Source organism: Tympanuchus pallidicinctus, unplaced genomic scaffold, assembly GCF_026119805.1.
Source record: "Tympanuchus pallidicinctus isolate F22 unplaced genomic scaffold, pur_lepc_1.0 scaffold17, whole genome shotgun sequence".
NCBI classification, from domain to species: Eukaryota; Metazoa; Chordata; class Aves; order Galliformes; family Phasianidae; genus Tympanuchus; species Tympanuchus pallidicinctus.
The window spans coordinates 18,165,916-18,193,477 of NW_026294690.1; the positions used below are offsets into that span (position 1 = coordinate 18,165,916).

At 46.2% G+C, this 27,562-nt stretch overlaps 1 protein-coding gene across 1 annotated transcript in view; it reads left to right on the top strand.

Annotated features, from left to right (window-relative positions):
- The window catches only part of ITPR1 (inositol 1,4,5-trisphosphate receptor type 1), a 145,651-nt gene that overhangs the window by 63,165 nt on the left and 54,924 nt on the right, over nucleotides 1-27,562 (top strand). The window contains exons 32-43 of the mRNA XM_052678430.1: nucleotides 635-886; nucleotides 1,427-1,552; nucleotides 2,251-2,379; nucleotides 5,847-5,967; nucleotides 6,580-6,764; nucleotides 7,872-8,020; nucleotides 8,949-9,060; nucleotides 12,224-12,253; nucleotides 20,158-20,193; nucleotides 21,788-21,841; nucleotides 24,667-24,799; nucleotides 25,798-25,988. Of these exons, the coding sequence (XP_052534390.1) occupies nucleotides 635-886; nucleotides 1,427-1,552; nucleotides 2,251-2,379; nucleotides 5,847-5,967; nucleotides 6,580-6,764; nucleotides 7,872-8,020; nucleotides 8,949-9,060; nucleotides 12,224-12,253; nucleotides 20,158-20,193; nucleotides 21,788-21,841; nucleotides 24,667-24,799; nucleotides 25,798-25,988 (1,518 nt within the window). The remainder of the gene's footprint in view (nucleotides 1-634; nucleotides 887-1,426; nucleotides 1,553-2,250; nucleotides 2,380-5,846; nucleotides 5,968-6,579; nucleotides 6,765-7,871; nucleotides 8,021-8,948; nucleotides 9,061-12,223; nucleotides 12,254-20,157; nucleotides 20,194-21,787; nucleotides 21,842-24,666; nucleotides 24,800-25,797; nucleotides 25,989-27,562) is intronic.

Here is a 27,562-nt window from a genome sequence, read left to right on the forward strand (position 1 = left end):
TCTTTGTAGTGCTCAGCCCCACAGCGGCTCTCAGTCTGCTTGCTATCGTTCTGTTTGTGGAGTTACAGGAGAGCCTCACTGCTCTGGAGCTCTGGCCATCCAGACCTGAAGTGTCAAGTTGATAGAAATCTTCAGTATGTGACTTAACATGTCACTTGCTAGCCTTGGAAAATTGATGGTGTTTGTTCAGAAGGGTGGAATTACTGAGCCTGGCAGCCCTCCCACCCGGCGTGCCCCCAAGGCATTTTTCTGAACAAAATGGTACATCCACAGCTTACTGCATTAAGAAGTCAGCTGAGGCAATATATGTGAAACTAAAAAGTACAACGGAAAGTCACAAGCTTCTTGGCACAACTTCTGTCTGAGCAGTCAGTTGGGCTGACTTTGAAGTTCCTCAGCAGGTTAGAAGTGGTAAATTTGTTAAGAGACTGTCATTTCTGAGCCCTGCACCGTGTGAGGGGAGCACCGGAGGAATGCCCAGCTGACTTGGCGGCTGCACTTCTTTTAAGGTTCCAAAGAATAGCTAATTAGCTAATCAGGACTTGCACTGCAACAGCCTGCTGATTAGGGGAGGATGCTGTGGGGCGATGCCCAGGCTTTGATCTGTTAATGGAATATTTTTCTTTCTTGTTAGCTGGTGAACGCAGGAGAAGACGTCCTGGTGTTTTACAATGACAGAGCCTCCTTCCAGACTTTGGTGCAGATGATGAGATCAGAGAGGGATCGGATGGATGAGAACAGCCCTCTGATGTACCACATCCACTTGGTAGAACTGCTTGCTGTGTGCACAGAAGGCAAGAATGTCTACACAGAAATCAAATGCAACTCCCTCCTTCCTCTGGATGACATTGTTAGGGTAGTAACCCATGAGGATTGCATTCCTGAGGTGAGGGCTCTTTGCAGACACTGGCCTGCATGAATTTGAAATGCATTGACTTTGGGCAAGAGAGATTTAATATTGTTTAGTCCTTCTGCTGTGATAAAGCTGGTGGGGCAGGTGAGCAACAGCAGGTGAGCTGGGAAACTGAATTCCTCTCCTGGTCCTGCTATAGACAACCCTAGTGATTCAGGATAGCTCAGTGAAATCCTTTCGTTTCCTTGCCCTTAACGGGGGGATGTGATGCTGTGCTTGCTTCTTTTATAGGATTCTTGAGGCAGAGAAGTTTATGGAGTACGCTACGAAACTTGAACAGATGGTTCTGCAGAACTGGAAATGATTATAATGCTGACGTTTTGTCTGCAATAATCCCAGTGTTTTTTATTGGATGATGTCTTGCTATTCATGGCATTAAATTTCACCAGTGCTTAACTAAAAGGAAGTTGAGCTGCAAATGATTTATGTAGCAGTTTTAATGTGACATTATATCCATTCACAATGCTTCTCAGTTTTCATTTTTTTAATGGTAATCTTTTTCTCCACTTTTAGGTTAAAATTGCATACATCAACTTCTTGAATCATTGCTACGTGGACACGGAAGTAGAAATGAAAGAGATTTACACCAGTAATCATATGTGGAAGCTATTTGAGAACTTCCTGGTTGACATCTGTCGGGTAATGATTTCTGTATCTGGGAACTGAATTGAAAAAGTTTAACCTCTGTAGCATATAGCAATAAAAATAAGGCACGGTGCTGCTGCATCCAGGCAGGGAGTGCCCCCAGCTGCTGTGCCTTTTCACATTTCTATTTGCCTTTTTCCCGTGCCTGTGGATTTCATTAGTCATATTCCATGGAACGCATTGATATTTTCCTTTAAAAAAAAAAAAGCCCCACACCCTGCTCCTTTGTCTAATGCATTTTTATGTTCTGCCACCTGGCTTGCTTATTCTGGCTGTGATGGCCAGTTCCTTCCCAAGCAATAGTCAACGTTTTTTGGCAGGTCAGGACCATTTTGTTTTTCCAAGCTTGGCATTTGTTTGTCCCTATGGCTTTCTGCCTGGGATTCCAAGTATTTCCCCATATGAAAGCATTACACCTTGGTCCTTCCTATCCTCCAGCATATTTCTTCTAAGGAACTCTGCTTCTTCTCCTTACTCCTAAACATGCTCGATGCCAATGTATTGAAACAGTGAGAGTGTTGGGGTCTGCCTTTGCACGTACTGGAAATACAAAGATGCCAGAATCATAAGTGTTGTTCTGGCAGGGCACTGCCCTGGCTGGAACGATGCAAAATCAAACATCTCCAGTCCATAATCCTTATTAGTCTGTTTTGGTTGAGTTGCTTCTGATCTAGTGATGAATTGTCTTGCAGGCTTGCAACAACACCAGCGACAGAAAGCATGCTGACTCCATATTGGAGAAGTACGTCACAGAAATAGTGATGAGTATTGTCACCACTTTCTTCAGCTCCCCGTTCTCTGATCAGAGCACTACTTTGCAGGTAGGAAAAAACTAGAGGCACAGATGAAGAGATATGTGTTAATTCCACTTCGGTTCTGTTACCAGCTCAAAAGAGACACGTGGGTGCAGATGTGTATTCTTTGTGGCCAAGGTGTTTGTTTTGAGGTAGAAATGGATAGAAGATTTTGTGTATCGATGTACAAACTTTTTCTGTGACAGCAGTTACAACTTCATGAGTAAATTCAATTTTCCTTGGAACCACATAAAAACACCCTCCAGAGGGCCTACAGTTATGAGGCTAGCAGTTGGGTGGCAGGAAAAAGTTGTGCAGAGCACATTGAGGAAAGAAGATAAAGCTTCGGTGGCAAGCCTTCAAGATGGGGGAGTGAAAGTCGCATTACAGAGGGTACAAAGCCAGTGTATTTTATAAGATTATGATTTCCTTTAAAAACAAAACAAAAATGCAAAAGCTCTGTTGTATTAAGCTGAATAACTTCTGGTCTGTAACAAAAAGCACGGGGGGAATTTGGAATGTTTGTGACAGTGACGGAGATTTCCTTTGCAGAACAGCAGTGTCAGGACATTGCCCTAATGTTTGTGTTGCAGCACAATGATAACATCATTCTTTTATTCATAAATAACTTCTTGGGAGGAGTGTGGGCGGAGTGGTCAGGTGTCTGGCTGATCTCTCAGGTTTAAATGTGGTGATTGCTGAAACCTGATGCAACCTCATCATGCCAAAGGCAATTGTTCAGAGTGCAAACTCCAGGTTTGTAATTCAATGCAACTGGCAGCAGGTTAGGAAGCATCTTGCTTCCCAAAGGCAGCCATAAGGGGCGTCTGCCAGTTGACTGTGGCAGTCCCTCATCACGGTGTGAATTGTAACCCTTTGGATCCTGTGTGCTGCCTGGGTGCTGCAGGCTTCCAGGAAAACGAACAGAGCACTGCTGCGTGCCTGCATCAGGTGAGGAGTTCCTTCTGTCCAATGTTAACAGTGTGTTCCTGCCCTCACTGAATCAGATGTGCAGTTGACCCGTGCCTGGATGACCAGTTTCCAGCCCGATCTATTCAACTATTTTATATTCAACAGAGGTCTGCTTCTCAGGCCTTATTCAGGCAAGAAGTCAGTCACATTGCAAGCAGCAGAGCAGCATTTGAGCCGATGTCCAATGCTCTTTAATTGCCAGACTGTGTGCGTTGCCTGTGAGAGCACTGAGAGCTGCAGCAGCTGTGTTTGGCCTGAGCAGCTTTATTAGAGTTGTGTCTTAACCAGGCAAGTCTGAGCAGTCCAGCAGTTCATTTGCTTCTCATGTGACTTTAAAATGTCAGTGAGTATGGTACATCAGCTTCCATGAAAGTTTGTCAAAATTTCATCCAAAGATAAGAAGTTGAGATCAATGGTTAGCCTTGTTCCCCAGGGCTCTGCCCTTCTCCTCTCATCCCTGTGTTGTATACCTTGGCTGTCATACCTTTAATTGTCATCTGAGAGTACAACATTTGAATACACTTCCTTATCATCACGTTAGCTATCTGGTAACTTTATGTGTCAGCAGGTTTCTTCAGTATCTCGTTCACTCCTCCATACACAGTGATTTCATCCGTCCTTACCATCTCACTTGACAGCTCTGTCTTTGTCTTATCCTGGATTTGCCTTGCTTCTGTGTCTTTGGGTTCAAAGCTCTCTGTCTCTACCTTTCCCTGCCTGTCAACACTCTTGCTCACATCTGAGAGCTCTCCCACCTGAGGAGTACAGCCTGCTGGAGTACCTGCCTGGTGCACATAACTCCTCCAGGTGGGATTTTACCCTCAGATCTGAGATTCTGCAGAGCTCCCTGTCTCCATAGGCAGACGACCTTTGTCGCTCAGCTTTGCCTTGCCTCTGGATTTGCTTGCTCCCCATTCTTCCTGCTACGCCTTGTCCTCTCATTTCTTTTCATGCGAGCCTCTTCTTGTCTGATGTTCTTTCATGTTATGGCTTGTTGGACTTGAATTGTGCCTCCCCTGAGTCAGGACCAGCCTTGCTTGTTCAAGGAACACCTTGTACATCTATCATACAGTTCAAATAATATAAAATTAGGAGAACATAAATATGTCTTTTCAAAGAACAGCTGTCCAAAATTTTCCTCTGTAACAAGTACTGTTTAGCTTGCCTGCCTCCTAAGGTTGCTGCTGCCCGAGGCTTTCCTTCACAAATGTTCTTGGAGGGATGTGGAACGTGGAATAAATTTCTTGTTTGATTTATGGACCTAATTTGAGCAAATTAAGCAGCTCTGAAGCCTTTTAGACCAGCAAGTCTTTGGAAAGGAGCTGGAAGGTCTGTCGGTGGCTGAAGTCCAGAAGTGCAGATATTTTCAGTGCCCTCAGAGGACAGTGCTATCTGCCATGTTGCTGGTGTTTGGCTTATTTCTAGAAAGGATACTGGGTATTTGCCTTGTAGTAATTTTTTGTTCTTTAATTTTGCCTCTCCTTTTATATATTCCGTAGTGGTATCATTTAATGTATTGATTTAATAGATGTAGTCATCTCATAGATTTGTTTTTTTCCCTCTAACTCCATTTTTTTCTTACGAACAGACACAGATCTTGACCAGAATAAAAGAGGTATTTTTTCTCTGGTTCCTAAGTCTTGTGGGCTGTGCACTGTGGTGTAGTTCACATAGCTGCTAGACAGATGACGTAGCTAATAGGTAGTGGGATGTGGGTATTCCCCTCTTAAGAAGAGTTCATTTGAAACATTTTAAATACTCTTTCTTCTCTAGGTAAAATAAACAAATTGCTATAGAAAGTAATTATTCTATAAAACCAAGTGAGGAGGTCTGATTGATACAGTTGGGATGTTGCAGAGATGAAAGAGCAAAGCTCATGTGCATTTGTGTGGCAGATAGCTCACCTATCTGCAGTGACAGATCACCGTGCAAAGTACAGGGCTAAAAACCACACGTTAATTTTGGCTGCTCTGTAACAACTGCTATGATTTACCACTAACTACTACCTATGTTCAAAATAACAAATACCCAGCTGGTTTCTTCAGTAAATGAGGTACCAGGTGATATTTGAAGTGATGAGTTTTCAGCTCTGCAGCTGTGCTGTCGTTCAGCCCAGAGCCAAGTCCCATTTACCTGTGGGCTGTTGAGTCAGCTGCTGGTCAGTGCGAAAGGAAGAACCTCCGTGTGCCAGGCTTGCTGATAACTCTGATTAAACAGATTAAGATTACTGCTTATTTCCTTTGCTTAGTCAGTCTTCAATTACTAAAGCTTTATGCTTTAGAAGCTGTCTATTTAGTATTTCCCTTCCAGCCCTTGCTCCCACCCTCTCCATTCGGTTGCTGATGGTGTGGTAGATATGCTGCCTATGCAGTATATTGTGTAACTAAAGGATGCAGACCAGCTGGAAATGAGTGGTGTGCAAGAAGTCATGGTTGAAGCTGGAAACCAGTGTTACCTCAAGTTGATTCTGGCACATCTCAGGATGATGTGATGCTTGATTTTTCTTTCGTCTTGTGTTCCAGACTCGACAGCCTGTGTTTGTACAGTTGCTGCAAGGTGTGTTCAGAGTTTACCATTGCAACTGGTTGATGCCAAGCCAAAAGGCATCAGTGGAAAGCTGCATTCGGGTGCTCTCAGATGTAGGTAAGACATGGATGCAATCAGATCTCAGTGCTGCAAACATGGTCTTGTGTTTGCTGCTCACGTGTCGTCCTTCCCAAAACAAAGCTCAGCTTCTTGCTGGCGCAGTTTGCAGCTAATTCAGAGCCAAGTTGCCCTGCAAAGCCAGAATTGTGCCCATGGATTGCCACGGCTGAGCAATAGGTGTTGTCACAATAACCTGAAGTGCTTTCTTGGTTTAACCTCAGAGCTCTCTGTAATCCTGTTGATCTGTGACTGGGAAATGGTCCATCTAGAGTTTTGTAGCACTCCTCCCAGTAATTTGCTCTGCTTTGAGTAGCAAAAAGAGTAATTTGTACTGGATATGCAGCCAAATTCTGTTGGGTAGGTGCACGTGTGTGCTAGCATGGGATTAATGTGTGTCTAAAGATGTACTCCTATTCACACAGTTTGAGTAAACAGCTCAGAATTGTGAAATCCTTTAAAGCAGTGCTACGGAGAGGTCTGACCATTACACAGTTGCATAGTTTAAAGTGCATACCAGGCAGATTGCAGAAAGAACTGCAAGCAGAGCCTTTCTTGTTCTTGCCTTGATTGTAATACATGGGCTAAAGGAACCTCTACTTGTTGTTGCAGCAAAAAGCCGAGCCATTGCAATTCCTGTGGACTTGGACAGTCAGGTCAACAATCTCTTCCTGAAATCTCACAATATTGTGCAGAAGACTGCAATGAACTGGCGAATGACTGCAAGGAATGCTGCCCGCAGAGATTCAGTGCTTGCTGCTTCCAGGGATTATCGAAACATAATTGAAAGATTACAGGTGACTGTGCAGCACCCCTTCCTCCTTTGATAAGCACCTTGTATTTACATGGAAGGAGGAATTCTCTAAGTAGAACAATGCTTGGGAATTGCCTAGTCAGAATGCTCTGTGGTTAACAAGTTTAGCTGATGCTGAATGTAATCCTGTGCATAAAATCAAACGTAGGGCATCGTATGAGGAAACAGAATTGAATGTACACTTAATGAATAGTGAAGCTTTACTCCCTTAGGAAGGAATGGCATTTAAAGTTACTGGTACTTGAAAGATTCTTTTTCCACCATCTGTTAGGAACAAAGCATTCCTTTGGTTAGAGAGGACGTTTTCACTGTCACAGCCTTCCAGACCCCTTGAGTGCATTGCACCTTGTACACCAAGCCTCTCAGTGCAGTGAAAGGTGCCACAGACCTGCATGGAGGCACTGCAGAGCTTGAAATGAATGGGTGAATTGCTTTCCTGTGACATAGTTGCATCCAGAGTCATTTTCCTGAGGTGTGCTGGCATCCCCACTCTTTCTGCTAAAAAGCAACACTTAGAGATAATGCTTTGTGTTAGAAACAGGGACTGTTTTAGCTATATTCTATGCTCAGACCAGTAGGTGGTTCAGTAAAACCTTTCTCATACTGAAGGAAATACATTATCTTAAATTATGTGTTTTTCCTTTGAAGATTCATCCTATGCTCAAAACCTTTTTATAGCAAACAGTGCTAACTAATTTTATGTTAATTTAGCACCCAATGTAAAAACTGTGCCCAGCCCATTCTCACTGAAATGGTTTGTCCCTCTCTATCCAATCCCCACTGTCCTTTTCAATGCAATTAAACTTCTCCTCTCTGCCTTTGCATGTATCTCAGTGTTTTGTGAGTGCTGAAGTGTTAGCATGAACATGCTTTTATTGTCAGGTAGCTGCAGCTTTCCAAACATGAGTGAAAAGGCAAGAATCCCATGCATAATTTTAAGTGATACTTCTTATGCTTATGCATACTGATAACACTACCTGAGAGTGCAGGCAGGACAGAACTAACTGTTCAGCTCCTCTTTTGCAGCTTGTAGAATTAATTTGTATATAACTATACAGGTGGTTAATTATTGTATCTCAATATGATCCAGGACATTGTGTCAGCTTTAGAGGATCGTTTACGTCCTCTTGTCCAAGCAGAGTTGTCTGTACTGGTAGATGTGCTTCACAGACCTGAACTGCTCTTCCCAGAGAACACAGACGCAAGGAGGAAATGTGAAAGCGGAGGTTTCATTTGCAAGTAAGTTGTCCTGAAATCTGATGTGTTGGGAGGCTTGCAGTATTTTGCTTTTTACCAGTTTTCACCCCGTGCTCCATGGAGGAGTGTGCTCTTGCCCAGCTTTGTGCTGGCATTTCTTGCTATAACAGTGCTTGTCGTCTGGGGGGGGGTGAGCTCCTGGAGTGGGGGAAAGGCTGGTGTGCTCCTAGAGCTGGTATTTAGGAGTCTATTTGCTGAATTGTATATAGTGCCTATAAATGAGGATGCAATTTTGAACTGACTCTTGTCTTCAACCTCAATGATGTTTGCAAGGCACTTGTCCTTGCAGCTCTTGATGCTGGGGAACTGTGTCAAAATCAATTGTTATCGCATGCATCACATAACTCAGATGCCCGAGTTTGGAGTGAAGGAAGGGAAGAGATTACAGGGTCATTTGGAGGGCAGTTCAGAGCAAAATCCAGGTTCTCAGATCATCTCCTGGAGAGGTGGGTTATGGACAGAGATCACAGAAACCAGGTAACTGAGTAATTAATAAATGCTGGGTAGAGTGGATTTCCAGTTTCACTACTGAGGACTCCCAGTGTGTTTTTAACACAGTAGCTGTGGAGCAGTTTTTCTCCTTGCTGTTAGGGTTTGTTCTGAAGATTTATCAAGTTTTAAATTATATGGTGCCTTCCTCTGATTTCTTTCTGCCTGTGATCAGATGGTTTTTATCTGGTTCTCCTGCCTGCTACTCTGTGCATTTCCTTCACAGCTTCACTGAAGCCCATAGTGGCTTCTGACGTGTTGCTGTTGAGGATATTCCCCAAACAGTTATATAATGGAGAGACAGAATTATGTTTTAATAAAACCCTGTTTGCAGCTTAAATTCAGTAAGAAAGCCACGTATCTTATCCTACTTTTAGAATGCTATTATTAAAATGAACTGTAATTGATTGTTTATTTTCAGATTAATAAAGCATACTAAACAGCTGCTAGAGGAGAATGAAGAGAAACTGTGTATTAAAGTATTACAGACACTCAGGGAAATGATGACCAAAGACAGAGGCTATGGAGAAAAGGTAATGTAATTGACAGTTTGTCATTCCATGTTCAACATGGCCTTTATTATTCAGTAAAGGAGAATAAACTTCTGGCTTCTTCAAGCTGTTTTGTATGTGTAAGCATTTCTGTGCTGGAGAAGGAACAAAAAATTTTTATTCAGCTAACAACTTCAGATAGAATTGGAAAGGTTAGCCTGGTTCTGTTTTCTACTTGAAATTTGCAAGTTTAACTCCTAATTCCTGCAGTTGCTGACAGTGGTTACCTTTTAACGATGAATATAACCTCTTTATCTTTTTTTTGGGTCCAGGTGACTCTTCATCAGGTCACATAGACTTGCAATGAGAAGATATTTAGTGGTTTGATTTTAATTTACATACATCTGAGTCATCATCTTGTGAGTTACACATGGAAACTGTACAGCCACCCCTGTATTTTCCTTTCTCTTCTTTGCCTTTCCTATGTACAGTTCCTTTGTCGAGTTGAGAGGGATGTTTTCCTGTAGCTACAGACCAATTCTCTGAGTTGGAAGCCTGTCTATGGCAGTATGTTTGGGAATCTGGATGTTCCTGCAGTCCATTTCAAACTCCCAATCTAAAGCATCTCCTACATTTTTTAAACAACCCAGCCTAACGACATGCAGCACAGCAGCACGCAGCCCAGCCTCTGGGTGAACGTGCTCACCAAGAGGTCAGAGCTGGCAGCTGGGGCTGGGAAGCAGTGGTGTGGAAGGATGCTCCCTGCAGCTGGGAGCCTGTGCCTGGGAGCAGATGGTGTCTCGTGTCTGACGAGCACGTGCTGTAGGGTTTGAAGTTGCTGCACAGTGCTAGATTCACAGCCCAGAAAGGCAGAAGCTTTAGAGCTCAGACAGTTTCATAATATGAATATTAACTGTTTGTAGCTATAGCTGCAGCTGTGAGAAAGGGAGAAGCTGTGAAGGCAGAGGAAGCTTTGGCATCACCAGGTGAATGCCCACTGGGATGGCCCAGGCAACCTCTGCTGTGTCTGGCGTAGCTGGAAAGGAGGATGCAGGAGCAGAACACAGTGCTCTGCTGCCTGTTCAGCAGGAGGCTGAGACCTGGAGGAGCTGACAGAGCAAACACAACAGGGAGGCTGCACACATGTGGCTGTGCACGTGCACATGTGTGGGCTGCAACCGAGTGCACCCAGCTGAGCACGCAGCAGGGCGGGATGGAGGGAGGCTGTTAGCAAAGTGCCCGGAGGGCAGGGATGGCCAGGGCGTGCTTCCTTCCCTTGTGCTGCACCTCTCCAGATCCAGCCCGCCTCCGGGCTGTGGCTGCACATTTGTTCTGCAGTGCTGTGCTGCTAAGGAATCACCTTCACTTTGCTGTAGCAGTGTTTTTCGATAAACTCATTGACTTTGGGAAAGGGCCCTAATAAACTGCAGGGAAGAAACGTGTATAGGTGGGATGAGAAAGGGGGAGCAGATCAGTACGATGAGGCAGCTGCAGCTTTCAGCTTGTTTTCTATGAATTGTCCTCCTCACAAGTGTCAGGGTCCTGTGCTGAGTCATAACCCTCTCCCTGCAAAGCCCTGAGGCAATCTGCTGACCTCTGCTCAGCCCCTTGGTACAGCTGGAAGTCTTCAGCTGTCCGTTTATGAAGATGTGCAGTACTGTGCAGGTCAGGTCTGGCAGGGGTTGGCTGCAGCCAGCACAAGTCAGGCTGCTCTAGTGATAGGGAGCTGGGCGAGGTGATCAGGTGTTGGTTGCTGACACTTTCTCATACCCAAAGCAAGGGGATATAAAAGTTGAAACACAATCTCAGATTTGGTATTAATGAATTTATCAGTGTACATTCTCCTGTTAAAAAACAGCCATGAGAGGCTCTTCAAGGTCAGCTGGTATAATATAAATGGTGGACATTACATGTGAAAAAAATAAAAGCTTTGAGTTCTTAGTGCAATATGCCAGTTGGTTTTTCTGGATGGAAACTCACTCACAAGGGTACCTTAGAATTTTACAAACTTGGGTAAAGTGGCATCTCCAGAGGATGCAGTTGTTGGGACACACCATTCTGTTGGAGAGCCCAACACGATTCTCAGGCTTCCAAGTGTAGAAAATGCATTACAGCAGATCAGTTACATAATGCAAAATCAGAACATCCCTTGAAGTGGAGCTCTGAATATGAGAAAGCAGCTGAGTGCTTACAGATAGACTGCTGGTGGTGTAGGACAGCTGCTGCCTGGGTGAGAGGAGTGTAACCATGGGCTCTCCCCTGTGCTCATATAGCTGGATTTAGTCACCACTTAAGAGGCAATGCCTTTGGTTTTGCATTCATCCTGAAGCGTAAGAAGAAGGAAGAGAATCTTATCCACCCATTCTAAAGCAAGGAGGCCCAGAGGCAGGCAGCAGATCTCAGCGCTGTGAGCAGCGTGCCGACCATCCCCGCTGTGCAGCTGGAGGTGAGGGGTTGCTGCAAGCAGTGCCCAGCAGCAGTGGAGCTCAAGGCCAGCTTGGGCACAGCGTGCGGTTCTGCTGGCGTGCTGAGTGCTGCTCCTGGAACAGTCTGATTTATAGAAGGCCCCACTCCTCCTCTCCCACTGAATCTTCCAGCACAAACAGAAGCGCCTCACCCTCCTGGCCGTGTGCTGGCCCTTCCGGAGGTGGAAGCGTAGAGCACAGCGCTGCCTCATCCCATTAGCTGAGACCTTCATTAAACAGCTGGGATTCCTCTGCAGCATGCAAAAAGTGTGGTGAGAGCACAGATGCACAGAAGCCTGTGGGAAGGCTCGAAGCTTTCCATATTGCTGAAGGCTCCTGCTCTTGGCACACGCTCAGGCGCTCCCGGCGATGCGGAGCGCACCGCAGTGCGTTCGGGATGCTGAAAGCTCTGCTCCATTGACAGTGTAGGCTAGACCCACGTTTTTCACTTAGCTGCAACATGTCACTCATGCACCTCGTCCCGCTGCCTACCAGATGATGAACTCAGCTCTCCAGTTGTTAGATTTCAGAATTCTGCTCCTGTTCCAAACTGGAAACCCGACTGCCAGCCTCCCAGCTCAGCTGCCCTCACACGCCTGGGGCAAAGCAATGCTGTGAAATGAGCACAATGTTGGGTTATGGTGTCAGTGTTAAATGATCGATAGGATCCTAATGTAAGATTTGTTTGTAATTTCTCTTACTAATGCTTGCTTTCAATTCTTCCCCTCTTTTTTTCCCAGCAGATTACCATTGAATTGGATAATGCTGAGGTTTTAATTTTATTTCTCTTCTCCGGTGTTGTTTGTATGGTGTTTGTTTCTTGAGCAGCCTGTGACCTGTCCTGTTGTCTCCAGCCCTGTATGCCTGTGTTAGTGCAGTAGTGGAGATCTCAGTCCACCATGTGTCTATAGTGGGAATAGTTACCATAACTAATTCCATGTGTTGCAGCTTGCAGCATCAGTCCAAATGCTGTTAGAATTCCTGGCAGTCTCCTGGTGCCAAAGGAGCTCTCCTCAAGTCTGGGACCATCGCTGAGTGCCTCTGGAGCACTAACTGCTGTGAGCACTGTCAAAGCATCAGCCTTCAGCTGCAATGAAGCACTGAAAGCTGTGATCAGGTTCTGTCAGCTCTTTGGAAGGCCAAATGTTTTAATGGTGTTAGCAGGGAAAGTGGAAGAAGCTGGGAGGCCGTGGGAGCAACCCCTGCCTGAGCTGCGTGGCAGTGGAACGTGGACTGTTCCCAAGGAGCAGCAGGAGGGCAGTGGGCACCGCTCTGTGCTGGGCCTGCTGCCGTTGTTTGCAGGCAGGAAGGCTGTGTGTGGAGAAGGGCTTTCAGTTTTACTGAAATTAGGCTTTCTGAGGACTCCAGAGGTGGCATGTTTGGGGTAAGCTGCCAAGGTGTGAGCTGCTTCTGCTGCTGCAGCTTCCTCAGGCAGACCCAAAAAGTCAATGTGGGCACAAATATTGGGATTCTTTTTGCATCAATGTATGATGCTCAAAAGTGATGGATTAGCACCTTATTTCATTGAAATGCCAGGGAGATAGAAGCGTTTTCCTCTTTTTGTTTCCTGTGTTATCTCCTGAACCGACCATTTAGAGGCAACAAAATTCAACCCTTTAAAATATTCACAGTGCTGCTCCTGTTTATTCAGTGGAAGAGATGATGAACTATAAGCCGCTTTCTGCAGAACTCCATTTGGATGCTGATCAGCTGCATTTATCTGGGTAACTTTTCTCTGAGGAGAAACACATCGGATTTGAAATAGCGACTACTTTTTAAATGAGATTTTTTCCCTTCTTACCTGGGGCTTGCATACCAGCAATGTCTCTGAAAAATGATCCTGCTGACACATAAACACCTCCGTCAGGTGCTGGACCCCCAGGTTGTGCGGCGCATCCCAGAATAGCAGCAGCATTTCATCTTGGAGAACCTTCAGACAAAACCATGAATTGTTTAATTGCAAATTAAGTCATAACATGAAACTCTTTCTCACTTAGTTTCTGGCTGCAATGCACTGCCTTTGCCTGCAATAAATCAGCCGGAGCGTGTGGAGCAATTTGGGATCTGCTCTTGAGGCTGCAGCGTTGGAATGCAGTCGCTCTGTGGTGGAGCAGCTACTGGAAGGCACAGGTGTTGGGTGTGTGGGAAGGGGATCCAGCAGGGTCTGGAAGCACTGGTGATTCCTGAAAGCATCCCGGCGTTGCCTTTTTCAGCTTGTCACCCCTGGCCATGGTACACGTGTGTGACAAAAAAACACAGCAATCTCTAGTGGCAGCAGAGCTAATAAATGCCCTCCCTGCCTAACTCTGCATTATGTAATTTTTCTGACCAGCTGAAGTGCTCCTTATTCGCTCAGGGTAAGACTCCAGTAAAATAACTGAGGGCAGAGCTGCCTGATTTCTGAGGGCTCCTGGGATGGTACGAGCAGTCTGAGCTTCACATCCTCCACTTGCTTCCTGCGGGGCGATTTCAATGCGGGGTGTTCCAGAGTCACTGAACCCCGCGATGTGAAAAGGTGCATGCATTTGTCACAGAGACTTGTGGCAGGAAGAGAACAGGAGCTGCAGCCCCTGCTAGCATTTGAGGGCGAAGAAAGGGAGTGCCTTTCTCAGCAGTGAATAACTCTGGAATCCACCGTGGGGCAGGAAATCCCCTGCAGGGCAGGAAGGATCGGCAGTGTGGTGTGGGGCGTGCTGGCAGGGCAGGAGCGAGCACTGCTTTGATCCCACTGCCTTCACTTGGCCAGGTTCTGTGCTCTCTGCTGAGGGATTTATCCTGAGATTGCTTTCAGCATTGCTGCTAGGAAGGAGGGACAGGAAGGAGCTGGAGTTCTCCCACGGAGAACTGGTGGAGTTCTTAAGCTTTTGTAGATGTTTTTCAAGCTCTCCAGCATCCAGTACTGCAGCAGGGTTCATGCAGGATTCTTCTGAGGAGAGGGATTACGATGCATTAAGAAGAAAAGCAATTCTTGCAATATTTCCAAAGATTTCAGGTTCCTGTAGAGCTGTAGACCTAGAGCTGTAGGGATAGGATGTGCATGAGACTGGCTTAAAACGAAGAACAGAAGAGGTATCTTAAGGTTGAGGAGAAACAAGATTTGCTTTGATAAAAATAAAAGCCACAGCAACCCATAGCCGGAGCCTGGGGAGTGCTTTGCTCACAGCCTGCCCTGGGGCTGGGGCTCAGGAAGGGGCTGCAGAGCTTGGAGCCTCAGCTCTATGTGAGTGCCTTGAGCAATAGAGATGCCCGCCTCCAGCCTTGAGGTTCATGGTCTCTGTAAAAGCCCTTGGGCTGAGCCTTTCCTAATGTACTCCTCTCAGGGTTGCTCTGCTGTGTTTTTATTTCTGGGAAAGCTGCCAGCAAGACCAACCTAAATTTTTCTTAGGTGCCACTCAGTGTGAAACTGTGCCCAGCAGTGATAACAAAGTTGTGTCTGGTTACAATAAGCTTGCTTTTAATTAGATCCCCAACATGCAGAAGCCAAAATCCAATGATAAGTGTGGGTTCTGCAGTTCCAAACCCGAGCTGTGGGCGCCAGGCTGCACCCTGGGCTCCCCTTGGCCCCAGTGGATGGCTGTGCTGCAATGAAGTGCAGGTGTCCTGAAGGAGCACGTGAATCTTGTTGATTAAAAAGGTGAGAAGTCTGAGTGCTGACCTGCAGGTGGCATGCTCAGGATGCTGAATGTGACTGGGAGATGTCCTACTTTATTTTTTTTTTTCCCTCTCCCCTCCCAGCCACATTGCAGCGAACTGCTCCATTGGGCACCTGCCAACATTCAAGCAGCAGTTACATAAGAACAGCTTTTTTTCCTGGAATTTAGGCTCGCTGCTGATGTGTGACCTTCAGCAGTAATTGCCAATAAAGGCGGTGGAGCTGTTTACAGTGCCTCAGGTCCGTGGCTGCCAGCAGCCGACCCTGTGCTGGTGGCTGTGGCAGTGGCTGCCTTGCAGCCCCATGGCTGCAGTGGGGTGAGGACAGGCAGCTCCAGCACGCTGCTGTGGGGCTGTGCTCCTGGTCCTGCCCCCATCGATGGCCTGAGAGACCCAGCCCTGCACCCGCGACAACCTGAGTTTCCATTTGGTGCTGAGGATGTTTAGGACTTGAAGGAAACTAATGGAACTGAGTATACCTCCTTTTCATCAATTTATCTTTCAATTCACTAACAGGCTGCCTAGAGAGCTGTGGGTGCTCTGTGCCTGGAGGGGCCCAAGGCCTGAGCTGCCAGAGGCACCCAGCCCACACAGGGGTTGGAACTGGCAAGTCCTAAAGGTTCCTTCCAAAAAACAATCATCACCAAATTACATCTTTAAGCCCACTCCATATAGTTTTGAGGTTGTGGGTTTGTGTTTTTTTTTTCCCCTCTTCGCTTTGGTCTTAAGGTTTCACATAGGTGGAAAGGGAACTCAAAATCCTGGCACAAAGGGATGGACTGAAGCAACCTCCACGATGCTGCTCATCAGTGATGAACTGTGAAGCTGAGCGGAGTGCACAATATAGGCCATGTTGTGCATATTTGATTACTGAAATTGGAAAAATTATTAACCTCTTAAGTGCTGAGGGGATGCATTTTTAAATTGTTTTCCTCGCAGGGAGAGCTTGTGCCAAGGTCATCTCTGTGTATTTTGCTCTTAGACAGTGCTTCACTTGTTATGTCTCCAGGAGAGGAAATGCAGGCTCTCATAAATTTTTGTGGGCTGCTTTATATTTTTTTTCCTTCGGAGATCCTGCAATCTTTGGACTGTTTTTATTGCACAAACTGGAACTGGAATTGGTAAGCTCTCTGGAAAAGGAGACTGGAACACTTCTAGTTGTTTGTAAAAAGAAAAAGAAAAAATGGCACCATCTTACTGCTTAATTAAAACTGCTAACGCAGAATTTGTAGAGAAGATGGAAATGGCAGAGCTGGTAAGAGCTGCGCCGCCCCAACTCTTCTTGGTTCTACACAGGAACAGTGTTGGCCTTACATAGGAGACTTAGCACGTAACTCATGCAGAGCTGTCAGTTATTTCTGAGGACTTAGGAAGGACAGCTATACAACTGGTTCTCTTGTCTGCTGTCGTGAGTCAGAATAGCTGGTAGAATGACAACGTTTTGCTTTTGCTCTGTGTGTTTCAAGAGCTGCACAGATGTATTTCAGAGAGAGAACAGAGGCTCAGAAGAAAGGAGAAGTGTGGGGAAGGACTGGCAGGGCAGCGCCTGCATCCAGCTGGAGCTCTGCCTGGGCAGGAGCTGAGGAGCAGAGTTAGGGCAGAGAAAGCAGGGCAGTCGGCTGCTAAGCTGCATCTGACATCTTCGCTCTATTTCTTGATACCTGCATATCCAACCTAGCTATCAGAGGCCTGAGTGACGCTGGATGTGTCTCTAGTTGTTTTGCCCCCTATTACTTCTTTCTCTGCCAAGTCTCTCCTCACCACCCTGATAATGAGATGCCATACGCACAGATTTCAGGACCAGAAGGCACTGCTCTGTCACTTAACCCAACGTCCTAGGCAGCACAGGGCAGCTCCCAGTTCCTCCTGCACCGTGCTATTAATGTGGTCCACTCCACAGTGCTCAGCATTGGTCCTGAGTGCTGCTCAGTAGAGATGTTAGTTCATATTGCTCTGCACTGCTCGATCCCTTCCGTGTCTGGTTGAGACCTGGAAACGACCCAGAAGAGATACAGCGTGGTTTGGAAAATGTAATTTACTTGTGCAAATTGCACAGCCCAGGTTTGCCACCTGCCAGTCTTCTGAAGTTAGAAGTGTCCAGGACTGGAAGAGGCTTTCTGCCTGCAAGTATTTTGGGGTCAAAATCCTGAAGTTCAGTAGGGCTGAAGAAAAGAGGATCTGTTTTTTGTTTTGGAAGTGTTTGTATGCGTGTGCTCACAAATGTGTGCAGCCTTTCCTGGTACAACTGTTTTCCGGCCATTTTTGACCTAACGATGTGAGGTGCTTCCTATCCAGTGCTGCTGAAGGTGTTATTTGGAGGAGACCCCATCTGCACGAATGGGAACCTCTGCCTGCCTTTTAAATGTGCTTAAGGCATTTTCACTGCTTCTGTCCTGCACTGTTACTCATTGTTGGGTTTAAAAAAATTAATGAGAAAACTAATCTTGAGGCTTTAAACCTAAATGAAAGTCTGTATTTCCTCAAACCATTTTCCTTTTTTTTTTTTTAACCTGCAGTGCTGGGTGCTTGAATCCTTTATTTTTTTTTATTTCTTTTTTAAGCAAATGAAAATAAAACTTTCATACCTTTCTATAAGCAAGAAAGAAAAAGGACCAGAACTTCTTCCATACATCAGTAGGTTGAGATGTAACAAGTTCAGGCTTGAGCTGTCAGTGCTGTGGTGGTTTCTGAGGTGGACACATCCACTGTTGAGTCAGATAAAAACAGCCCTGGGAAGCACGCACAGCCCGTGTTGGGGAAATGGATGGTACAGGTGTTACAGTCACCGACGGGTCAAATGAAATGCAGTCCTCCTGTTATGGCTAATGATGAGTGGTTTACTTGCCAGCCTTGTAGGAATGGAAACTTAAAAGGAAGAGGGGTTTTTCTGTACAGCAAGTGGAAAGGAACTTTTACTGCTGCTGGTGAAAAGGCACGGCGTTGCGCCCTGCCTCTGCTGCTCATTGCCTTCCAGCTGACAGCTCTCAGCACGGTGCCCTGCAGCTCTGGGCCCTGTGACCCTTCCCAGAGCCACTGCATTTCTTCTGGGTGGAGAACTGAGGGATATTGAGGCATGGGGAGTTTAGCAAAATGAATGCTTCCATCTGCATTCCCTTTTCTTGTACAGCATAAGCGAGTGCTTTGCTTTTGCAGTACTGAGGGTAGTGTGAAGCAGCGCGCGGTAGCTCAATAATTCTTTGCTGTTTTAACCCATTTTGTCGTGGAGAATAGTGATTTCGGTATTTGGAGTGTATGTTCTTACTGAAAGGTGGCTGAAGGCCATGGTAATGTGAAATGATTGCTGGAGCCCTGCCAAGGCCTGCAGCTTCTGTTTGCAGATGAGTTTGTGAGGCTGGTCCTGACACGCTGAGCTGTGCGCACGTGCTGTCTGGGCTGAAGTGGGAAGGTATAGGAATTTGTTCTTCAGTCTGAGTTGGGAAGATCAAATTGGTTTCGTGCTCATTCTTCATCTCTACTGATTTTCAGCCCCAAAGCATCCATGCAGGTTTTATTAACTGGGGCTTATCATGGTATTAGCCTGAGCTTTTGTTCGGAACCTGAAATCCACTTGTAGTCGTGTCCACTTGGCCTCCCAGCTTCTGTCTCCGTTGGAAGGAAGGTGCCCAATTTCCCTTGCAATGTACGTGCTGTTGCTGATAACCCATAAAGAGGGGGGTGGTTTTTGCTCTGCCTCAGAGCAGGTTGTGCTGGTGGTGTCAGGACAATGTGCCCAGACTCACTAATGACTCCATGTAGCTTTCCCAGTATCCAGTCCACAAGCAGCCAAGGGTGTGCTCAGTGGAGCACGCTGAGCAGGAACTGTGTGTTCCTCTGCACAAATGAGGGTCTTCCTGTTAACTTTTGGTCCTCTGGCTCAAGTACTCCATGCTCCAAGTTAGCCAAGAAAGAAATGGTTTGCATGCTTGTGTGGTTTCCAAGAGAGGTGACAATGCAAGGAAGCGGTGTACTGAAGGCTGTGCAAAGGAGCCAGGAGGAAAGGCTATTAGGAGCAGAACAGAGTGGTTCTCCCTGTCAAGGAGCCCCTGCACGAGGAGCAGGGGAAGGGCTCACTTCATTGGCTCCCTCCTGGGAAGTGGAATCTCACCATATTTAGGCTTTGGGATCCCAGCAGTTTTCTATCCTCTGCTGTGTGTTTCCTAACTGCAGCGGATGTCAGGTTAAAGCCCTGCAGCTGCTCTCCCAGCCTGTGCCCCATTTGTCTGTCTAGTTTGTGTGCCCTCTGGGCAGATGGAGCAGTCAGCAGCGGGCTTAATTGGTTGTTGCTGCATCATCAGAGCCTGATTTCTTAGCCTCTGTTCCTGAGAGGTTAAACCAATTTGCCCACTGTAAAGTAGGCAGTTCCATTTGAATGCTCAGGTCTCTGTTGTACGTCTAAGTTCTTCTAGATGAAAGTTGCTTGTCTTCATCAATGTTCCAATGTGGTCAGTGTTTTAATTTTGAGAAGTTGTTGCCGTTAAGCTTTATATTTCATTACTTGTATTTGGTTCTGCATTACTTGTCTTTTATCTTAGGAAAAGTACGTTTCTAGGTTAGAATGCACAGAAAATTTTAAACTGGCATATTAAGTCTCCTAGTGATGCTTAGCATTTGCTGCTTCCCACTGGGGATGCGTGCACTGCGTTCCCGTGATGCGTGTGCTGCTGTTCTCCATGTGCACGTGGCAGATCCCTGTGTGTGCAGTGTGAGCACGCTGCCCAACAGCGCAGCTCCGGGTTGAGCGCCCCGTGTGCACCTGCAACGATAGCTTTTAGCTCGTGCCTTTGTGCTTATGCCAAGTAGTTTGGGATGTTCAAGGTATACCTGCTCCGTTTTCAGAACTTGGGAGCATGGTGGGTGGCTGGGAGGGTGTACGTGATGATTATGCCATAATTCATTTGTGATGACTCAGGTGCAGTTGAGTGGCTTGCTAGTTCCCTTCCACTAAGTGTTGACCACTAGATTTCTGTAGAGATGAAAGACTCTTGAAGAATGACTAATTTTTCTGCATTTTACTTTCAAATAGCTGCCGCAGCCTCCAGAAGCAGAAAGCTCCGTAGAGGTGTGTCACCCACCCATATTTGTGCAACAGGCAAATATTGGTGTCTTGAAGTAGTCCTGGTGGAGTGTCTTGTTGCTAGAAAAAAACTGTGAAATGTGTGTTTAAGTGGCGTAGACAGTGAAAAGTATGGTTGGAGTGGTACAGCATCAGCAAGAGACTCAGAAAATACACAAAAGCATGTAAACCAGTCCCAAATCTTTTGTTCCTGGATGAAGCTAGGGACCCAAAGGACAAGCAGCTTAATGTGTCCTGGGTAGTGCAGGCCTATCAGCTGTTGATCTTATGCTTTTAATAGAGGGGCTCTTCGAGAAGTATCTGCTGAAATCCTCCCTTGGTAGCAGCCGAAGACTTCATTTCTGTGATTCCTTGTAAGGAATTTTGTTTTCCCCTTATCTCACTGTAAAACCTCTGATAAGGAATTGGAGCTGATGAAAGAAGCTAGCAGAAGTTTCACAATTCCAGAACAGCCTGGTGTCCTGTTTGAAGGGCCGCAGTGAAATAATTAATGGCCCCTTCACTGCATGAAGATCCCCAGCTCTTTAGTGACCTGCTGTAGGCACTTTTTGTTTTTGAGACATCCCAGCATCAACAGGGGATGATAAGACATAAAAATCTGTCAAATCTCAGCTCGTTTTGGAATTAGGGGGATGCCCAGAAGTTACGTCAGTAGATTTTACATCTGGATCCTTTATGAGTGCAAATCCAAGTGAAACAATACAGAAGTCTTAATCTAGGAGTATATTGATTCTCTGTTTGTGTTTTGAAATTACAAAGGAAAAAATGCAGACTGTGATTCTTTAAACCTTTGTACTTGCAATTTTTGTGGAATTGTGTTCAAATCTAAGTTGCAGTTCTCAGTGGTCACAGAACGACTTTGAGATGCTTGGAAGATGGCTTCTGGTTTAAGATGGGTCCCTGCATAGCGTGGTTTCAGAATTTTTCAGTGTTTTCAGAATGCTTTAAAGCAACAAGAACGTGAATGTATTACTGCTTTACAAGGTGGAAGTTCCAATCTGTACTAAGTTCCCGAGTATTTACTCCCTTTACATATTTCTCATCTGAAGTGAGAGAGATTTTATTTGGAAATCTACACGTGCCAAGGGGCTTTGTTTAATATATCGGTGAAGTCCTTGGCTTTGGGATGAAAAACCCATAGGTTTTGGCAAGGGCTCCCCAGGATCAGATGCATTCAAGTGCCTTCACTTCCACCAGAAATGTGTGTAGAGTGGGAAGGGAGTGTTTGTGTGTGTGTGTACACGTGTCTATGTGTGCATGGACATAATGCATGGTCTGAGCTCTGACAAACTCTCATGTGGTACCTGTGCAATTAGATAGACTTTGTGTTTCCTTTAAATCCATGAGAATGCCTTGGCACACGTGCATGCCATGTGCTCTGCTGGCCGGTGTCAGAGCAGACGGATTGAGTACTGTTGGAGCTAGGGAAGGGCTCATGTGTTGTTCAGTTTGTCAGTTGGTCTTTCTCATCTCCCCCTTGCCTTCAGCCGTGACTTCCCTTAATATTTTCCATGAGTGCAAAGATGTTAGTGTCTCTTTAGTGTTTTTCTGCTTTAAAAGGAAATTTTTACATGCACAGCAGCAGGAGCTTGATCAAAGTCTACCACAGAGGCAACTGGAGGATCATAGAAGGGTATGTACAGCAGTCAAGCGTGTTCAGAACTAATCCTCTACCTTTTCTTTGCGAACAGTGAAGTAATGTAAGACACTTCTGTGGTTATCTGCTCGTTGTCAGCCTGTTGAAGTTAGCAAGGCTAGCAGCAGTGTTTACAAAACGGGGCATCTGGGCAGCTCCTGTTGTATTCTGAGGAAGGGTGAGGCTTGGCTGCTTGGGATTCAGCCTCGAATCCTGCTCTGGTCACACTTACAGCACCCAGTGGTGCCAGTGGAATTTGCCTGTTTGGCCCCACCTGCCCGTTCATAAAGAACGAGGCTGACAAGTTGACGTTGTTAATACATGTATTAATTTCTTCTACTCTCTGCTAGGAGCAGCAACTGATAAGTGCTTCACTCTTAAACTGTATTAAAGATTTACTGTTTCAAAGTCATAACAGGTTTTTGATAACACCTGATCTGTGCACCGCATCTGTTTTACTGACATATGTTTAATCGTGTTTGTATGCTGCTTACTGTTGGTTTACCTTGAAGATGCGTGCAGATAAAACTGAGTGCTTCTGGATTTCTTTAGGTAGCATATTTGGTTTTCCTTACTGCCACCAGACATCTGATGTGTTTGCATATTGTACGCATCGCAGTGCCATAGAACTCAACACGATGGCCAGGAAGGAAAGCCCGGAGGCAGCCCCAGGAGCTGGAGTTACCCCCTGCGCTCAGGATGCGGGCAGCTCGCTAAGCAGCACTTCTTGTAGTCACATGTGTGCTCTGATCTTCATAGCATTACTACAAAGTGGTGATCTCTGTAGTACTGTTACCAAGGAGTAGAAACTGCTGCTTTTAAATGCCGGATGCTGAGACAGCCACTAGTCAGCTTAACAGAAAAGGCAATGGGGAGAGCAGCTTGGGTTTGGCACGGGGTGCTGTAAGTATCAGGTTTCCTTTTAATCAGTACCCGTGTGGAAGGAAGATGTAGTTGAGGGTTTTTTTGCCTGTCTTGGCCTTGTTCTGTCACATATCCTTCCTTACCTGCCAGACTGAGACAGAAAGGGTGAGTAAAGCACTCCGTCATGTGCTAAATGCTGCCATGTAGTCAGTCACTTGCTCCCTGGGGATAAGTTTGCTTGAGCTTTTGAGCTAGTCTCTTGCCTCTCCTACATGTTCACAATTTGGCCCAAGCAGTGATAGGAAGCGTATGCCCTTGGAAAAGCTCTGATATTTTCTTCTCCTCTTACTTCCAAAAGAACCTTTTTTTTTTTTTTTTTTTTTTTTTAAACTTTTGGAAGCAGCTGGTTGGAAAGCTCCGCTAGAGCTTTTCTGACATCTCATCTCCCTGCCATTTCCCCCGTCCCCATCTGATTCCATAAAATGCAGTTCCTGTGCTGCTGCTCTCACAGTGATGGGCGGTAGGAGCAGCTCTGCTCTGTGAGCAGCACGGCTGCCAGCAGACAGCAGCGATCCCAGCCTGCTGTGGGGACACGTGGGGTCTCTTGGCCTGGGAGTGACGTTAGCGGGTTGCTAGATCAGGTCCCAGCAGGCTTTTGTCCCTGCAGTGCACCGAGTACAAGGCTTCACCTAACTGACATTTTGGCTGTGCTAGCTCCGTATCAAAAGCGGTCTGACCGTGGCAGTGCTGGGTCTGTATGACTTAGCTGATGCACGTCTAAGCTGTGTGCTTAAACACATTTACTTGTGTTTTAAGGGCCTCTAGTGAGAGCTGAAAAAGCAAGGCTTCACTTGCACGATAGCTAATACTCAGCCCTCTATTGGATGATGACTTGAATTTATATGCAGACAATAATTTAATTTGAAATACAACTGAAAACAAGCATCAAACGTTTTGCAAATGGAGAGGAAGATACTGTAGCTTATCCTAACGGATGTTCAAATTGAAATGCTTGGTGGCTAGTTCTGATCTTTGGGGCTCCTTATAAAGTCCCTTTGTCCCCTCTGTGTCGCTGGCACTGCTGCAGGCACAGCACGCGCCCAGCAGCAGAGCAGCAGCTTGCTGTTAAATAATCGCCCGCCTTCCTGAATGCACAAAGGCCTTACATAAGTCTGTCAACCCAAGTGCAGCGCTTCTGTATCTGCCTCTTGCCAGCAGTACAGCCAGCTTTTGTACAGCCCTCTCAATTACTGGGGACTCTTGCAAAGGCTGAAATGAGCACAGAGCGAGCTCTGTGGGCTAACATTCGACCTGGGAGGTGCTTTGCTCTCCCTTGACTTGTGCTGATGACAGCAGCATGTGCTTCGTGCAGACATCCCTGGGATGTCAGGGTCACCCAAGGAGCGGCGCCCCGCGGCTCTATGCTCATGTGCTCGGCTGCTGTGTGCTGTGGGAGCTGCAGGGCTGTGCCTGCAGTGGGGCTGGCAGCCCTGCAGTGACCAACGCCGGAACCACAGGAGGGGACGGTGCTGGGGATGCGGGGTCACAGAGCTCCTTCTGATGTTAGTTTTTCTCTCGTCCTCTTCGTTTTATGCGGGCGCTGTCAACGTTCCACTTATTGACATTGAAACCTGAGACAATAATTCTTAACTAAAAAAAGGAAAAAAAACGAATGTAAAAAGTCTCTTAGAGAATAAAATCTGACCAGAAAGCTTTAGGATGAAACCTGGACTGCCGCCATTTGCAGCGCTAGGAACCCTTAGTCTCATTGGAGACAGACGTGGTGTCCCAGGCGGCCCCGGACCGCCGGGAGGTGTGGGGTGAATTCCTCCGGGATCTCCGTCCCCCTCCGCTGCTGCACGCAGAGCAATGGCAGGGCGGTGCTCTTGCTGTGACTGTTGCTCATTCACCTGTTCCTTAACCTCAAGTCATGCTCTCCTTGTCCTCTCTGAATCAAGGGCGAGGCGCTGCGGCAAGTTTTGGTCAACCGTTACTATGGCAACGTCCGGCCGGCGGGACGGAGGGAGAGCCTCACCAGCTTCGGCAACGGGCCCCTGTCTGCTGGCAGCGCCGGCAAGGCCGGGGCAGGAGGTGGGCTGGGGGCAGGCGGGCTGCTGCGGGGTCTGGAGGTGGGCAGGGGGGACGGAAGCTGGGCTGTCGGATGTCTGTGTGTCTCCATCACCCAATGGTGCCTTACCGCCTTTTCCTTCAGGCTTTTCCTCTGCTGTTCTGTTTCTACAAAATTCACAAAAATAAATAAACGAAAACCCCAACAAATTGCTCGCAGATGGAGAAGAGCTCGTACCTCCTGCCTTTCCCAGCTTTGTGAACTTGGGCAGAGCGTAGTTTTTAAAAAGCCCCACTCAGTGGGTTTTGCCACTGCGGACCACAGGGTAACCCTGTTGCAAGCCATCAGCAACAAACAAGTGCATAAAAACTGGCCCTCCAATTGAAATTGGGATGCAGTAACATTTGCTCTTGCACAGCACTGCCTGCTGTCATACTCCTTCGTTTTCTAGATCATTTTGCTTCAGTTCTCAATCTCCCTGTCTCCTCCACCAGCTCCTGTGTGCTTGTCTTGTTTGCCCTGTTTATCCATCCAGTTCTATGTTTCTGTAGTTGTACGGCATGGCACTGGCATTGCCATCTGCTCAAATTTGTCCTGCCTTCCCTCTGTCACCTCGCTGGTGCTGCAGAACCTTCATCTCCTTGTATCCCTTGGTTCTCTTTTACTTTCAGCTTTTCATACATCAGCCCTCTTTCCAGCTTGTGCTGTGAACGAAGCTAGCTGTGGCAGTAGCTATTTCTCCTCTCCAGCCCAGGCTGTTCTCCTCAGGGACAGCACCCACCTGCTTCGCACGTATTGCCTCAGTGTTAAGTGCCCATCACACAGTGTGTCCTACCTGTGCTCTTAGTTAAAAAACAAAACAACCACAAAAAAACCTTCCTTGCAGAAATGCTGGATGTTGAGTTCGTCAGTGTTAAAAAATGGGTGCAACTTGGGATAGTTCACCGTTTAACCAGAAGAGAGGTGCCATCACTTCAGGGTGGCAGGATTTGACTCTCAGGCTATCATCATCACTTTATAGGAGGAAGCTCTGGATCGAGTTCAATGAGCCGAGGTGAGATGAGTTTAGCAGATGTTCAGTGTCATCTGGATAAAGAAGGTGCATCCAACCTGGTCATAGACCTCATCATGAATGCCACCAGCGACAGAGTCTTCCACGAGAGCATCCTACTCGCCATTGCCCTTCTGGAAGGAGGCAACACTACAATACAGGTAGGAAAATGGAAAGTATTAATCTTCTGACTAAAATGTGTTGGGAAGGGAAATGTTTTTGAGATCCAGGAAACCTGAGGAGGTTTAAGCAATGGAAGGGGAAATGACTAAATGATCTTTGACCTGTAATTAAGGGAAATACCAGTGCCTGCCATGCAAAAGTAAATTTATTAAATGTTTGCATGGGCACTAGGTAATTGAGGTATTTCCCAGGGCAATATGGAGGAGTGAACGTGTAACAAAACAGCTTTGTAGTGTCAATGTGACTGCTTTTATGAGTAAGTTTTAAGCAACTGCAAGATGCTTTGGGACTCTTACAACTATAGGTCCTAAATTTCAGATCAGAATTAAAGATAACACTGCGTGGTAAATTCCAAACTACCACTGTTCTCCTGTAATCATGCTGTGCTTCACTGCTGTGTTTTAAATCAGCATTTGTTGTCCCTACGTGAGAATTGCATTTGCTATGGATTCTAGTGAATATCCAGCAACTGGCTCATTGCATTTGAGAAATGGTGTATTCTTCCAAACAGGAAGAAAGTGTCACTTTGGCAAAATAGCCTACCCTTATTGATTATGTAGTATCTTATTCTGGCTTTTTATTGCAGACAGTTTGTTCCAGACGTGGACAATGGCCCTTACATAGAGCTATTCTTGACTGATTTCCCCTTTCCTTGCCTTGCTGCCAGTTGTTTCACATCTCTGAAGGCAACAATCAGTGATTTGTTTAGAAAGGTCGATTTTACAGGTTGTTCCTTTCAGAGAGAAGACAGATCCAAGCATTTGATATACATACAGATTTAGGCTTATAATTTGATGCCATTTGTGCTGCTGAGGAACAATTGTTTAAGAACTTAAAGATAAAAGAAAACCCAGATAGCATTTTCAGAACAGGACTAAGAAAACCTTATATACGTGACCCTGCTGTTCTCTGTATAACATCACCACCTCTATGGTCCTTGACTTGTTTTTCTGTTCTGAAAACCACACTACCCAAAATCCACAGCCATTCTCTGGTGTCATTGCAGCAGATAGGTGCCCCTGCAGTGGTGACATTATTTTTGCTGGACCCTCCGTGGCAGCTATTGGAATAAATGTTTCAACAGATTGAAGGCAGCGTTCCACATTGTGCTCAATCTAATGTAACTGTGGGCTGTAGCCAAAACGGACGTTACTGTTTTTGTTAGCTCTGTTTGTCCCCTTTTTGTATGGCTTGTGCAGCTGTGGAGTGAGCTGAACTGAGTTGCTGATTGTTGGGAAAGCAGCCTGCCAGCAAAAGCAGATCCAGTGCCATAGAAAAGGTCTCCTGACTGGAGATGCGCAGCTATGCTGTCCTCTGGGTAGCAGGAGGTGGTGAGACTTGGTGAAGTGCAGCATGAGGCTGAATTCTGGGAAGTTATAATAAATGATTATGATTAAAACCGCCAGTTACATCTACAGTACCATCTTGTTTTCACACAAACCTCTGCTAAGAGAAGAGGGAACCTTTTAGGGTTCCTTCATCTCTTCACTCTGCAATCAATCAGTGCCCTCTTTTTTCCCTGTACGAGTGCTCTCAAGTGAAGTTTTTGCAG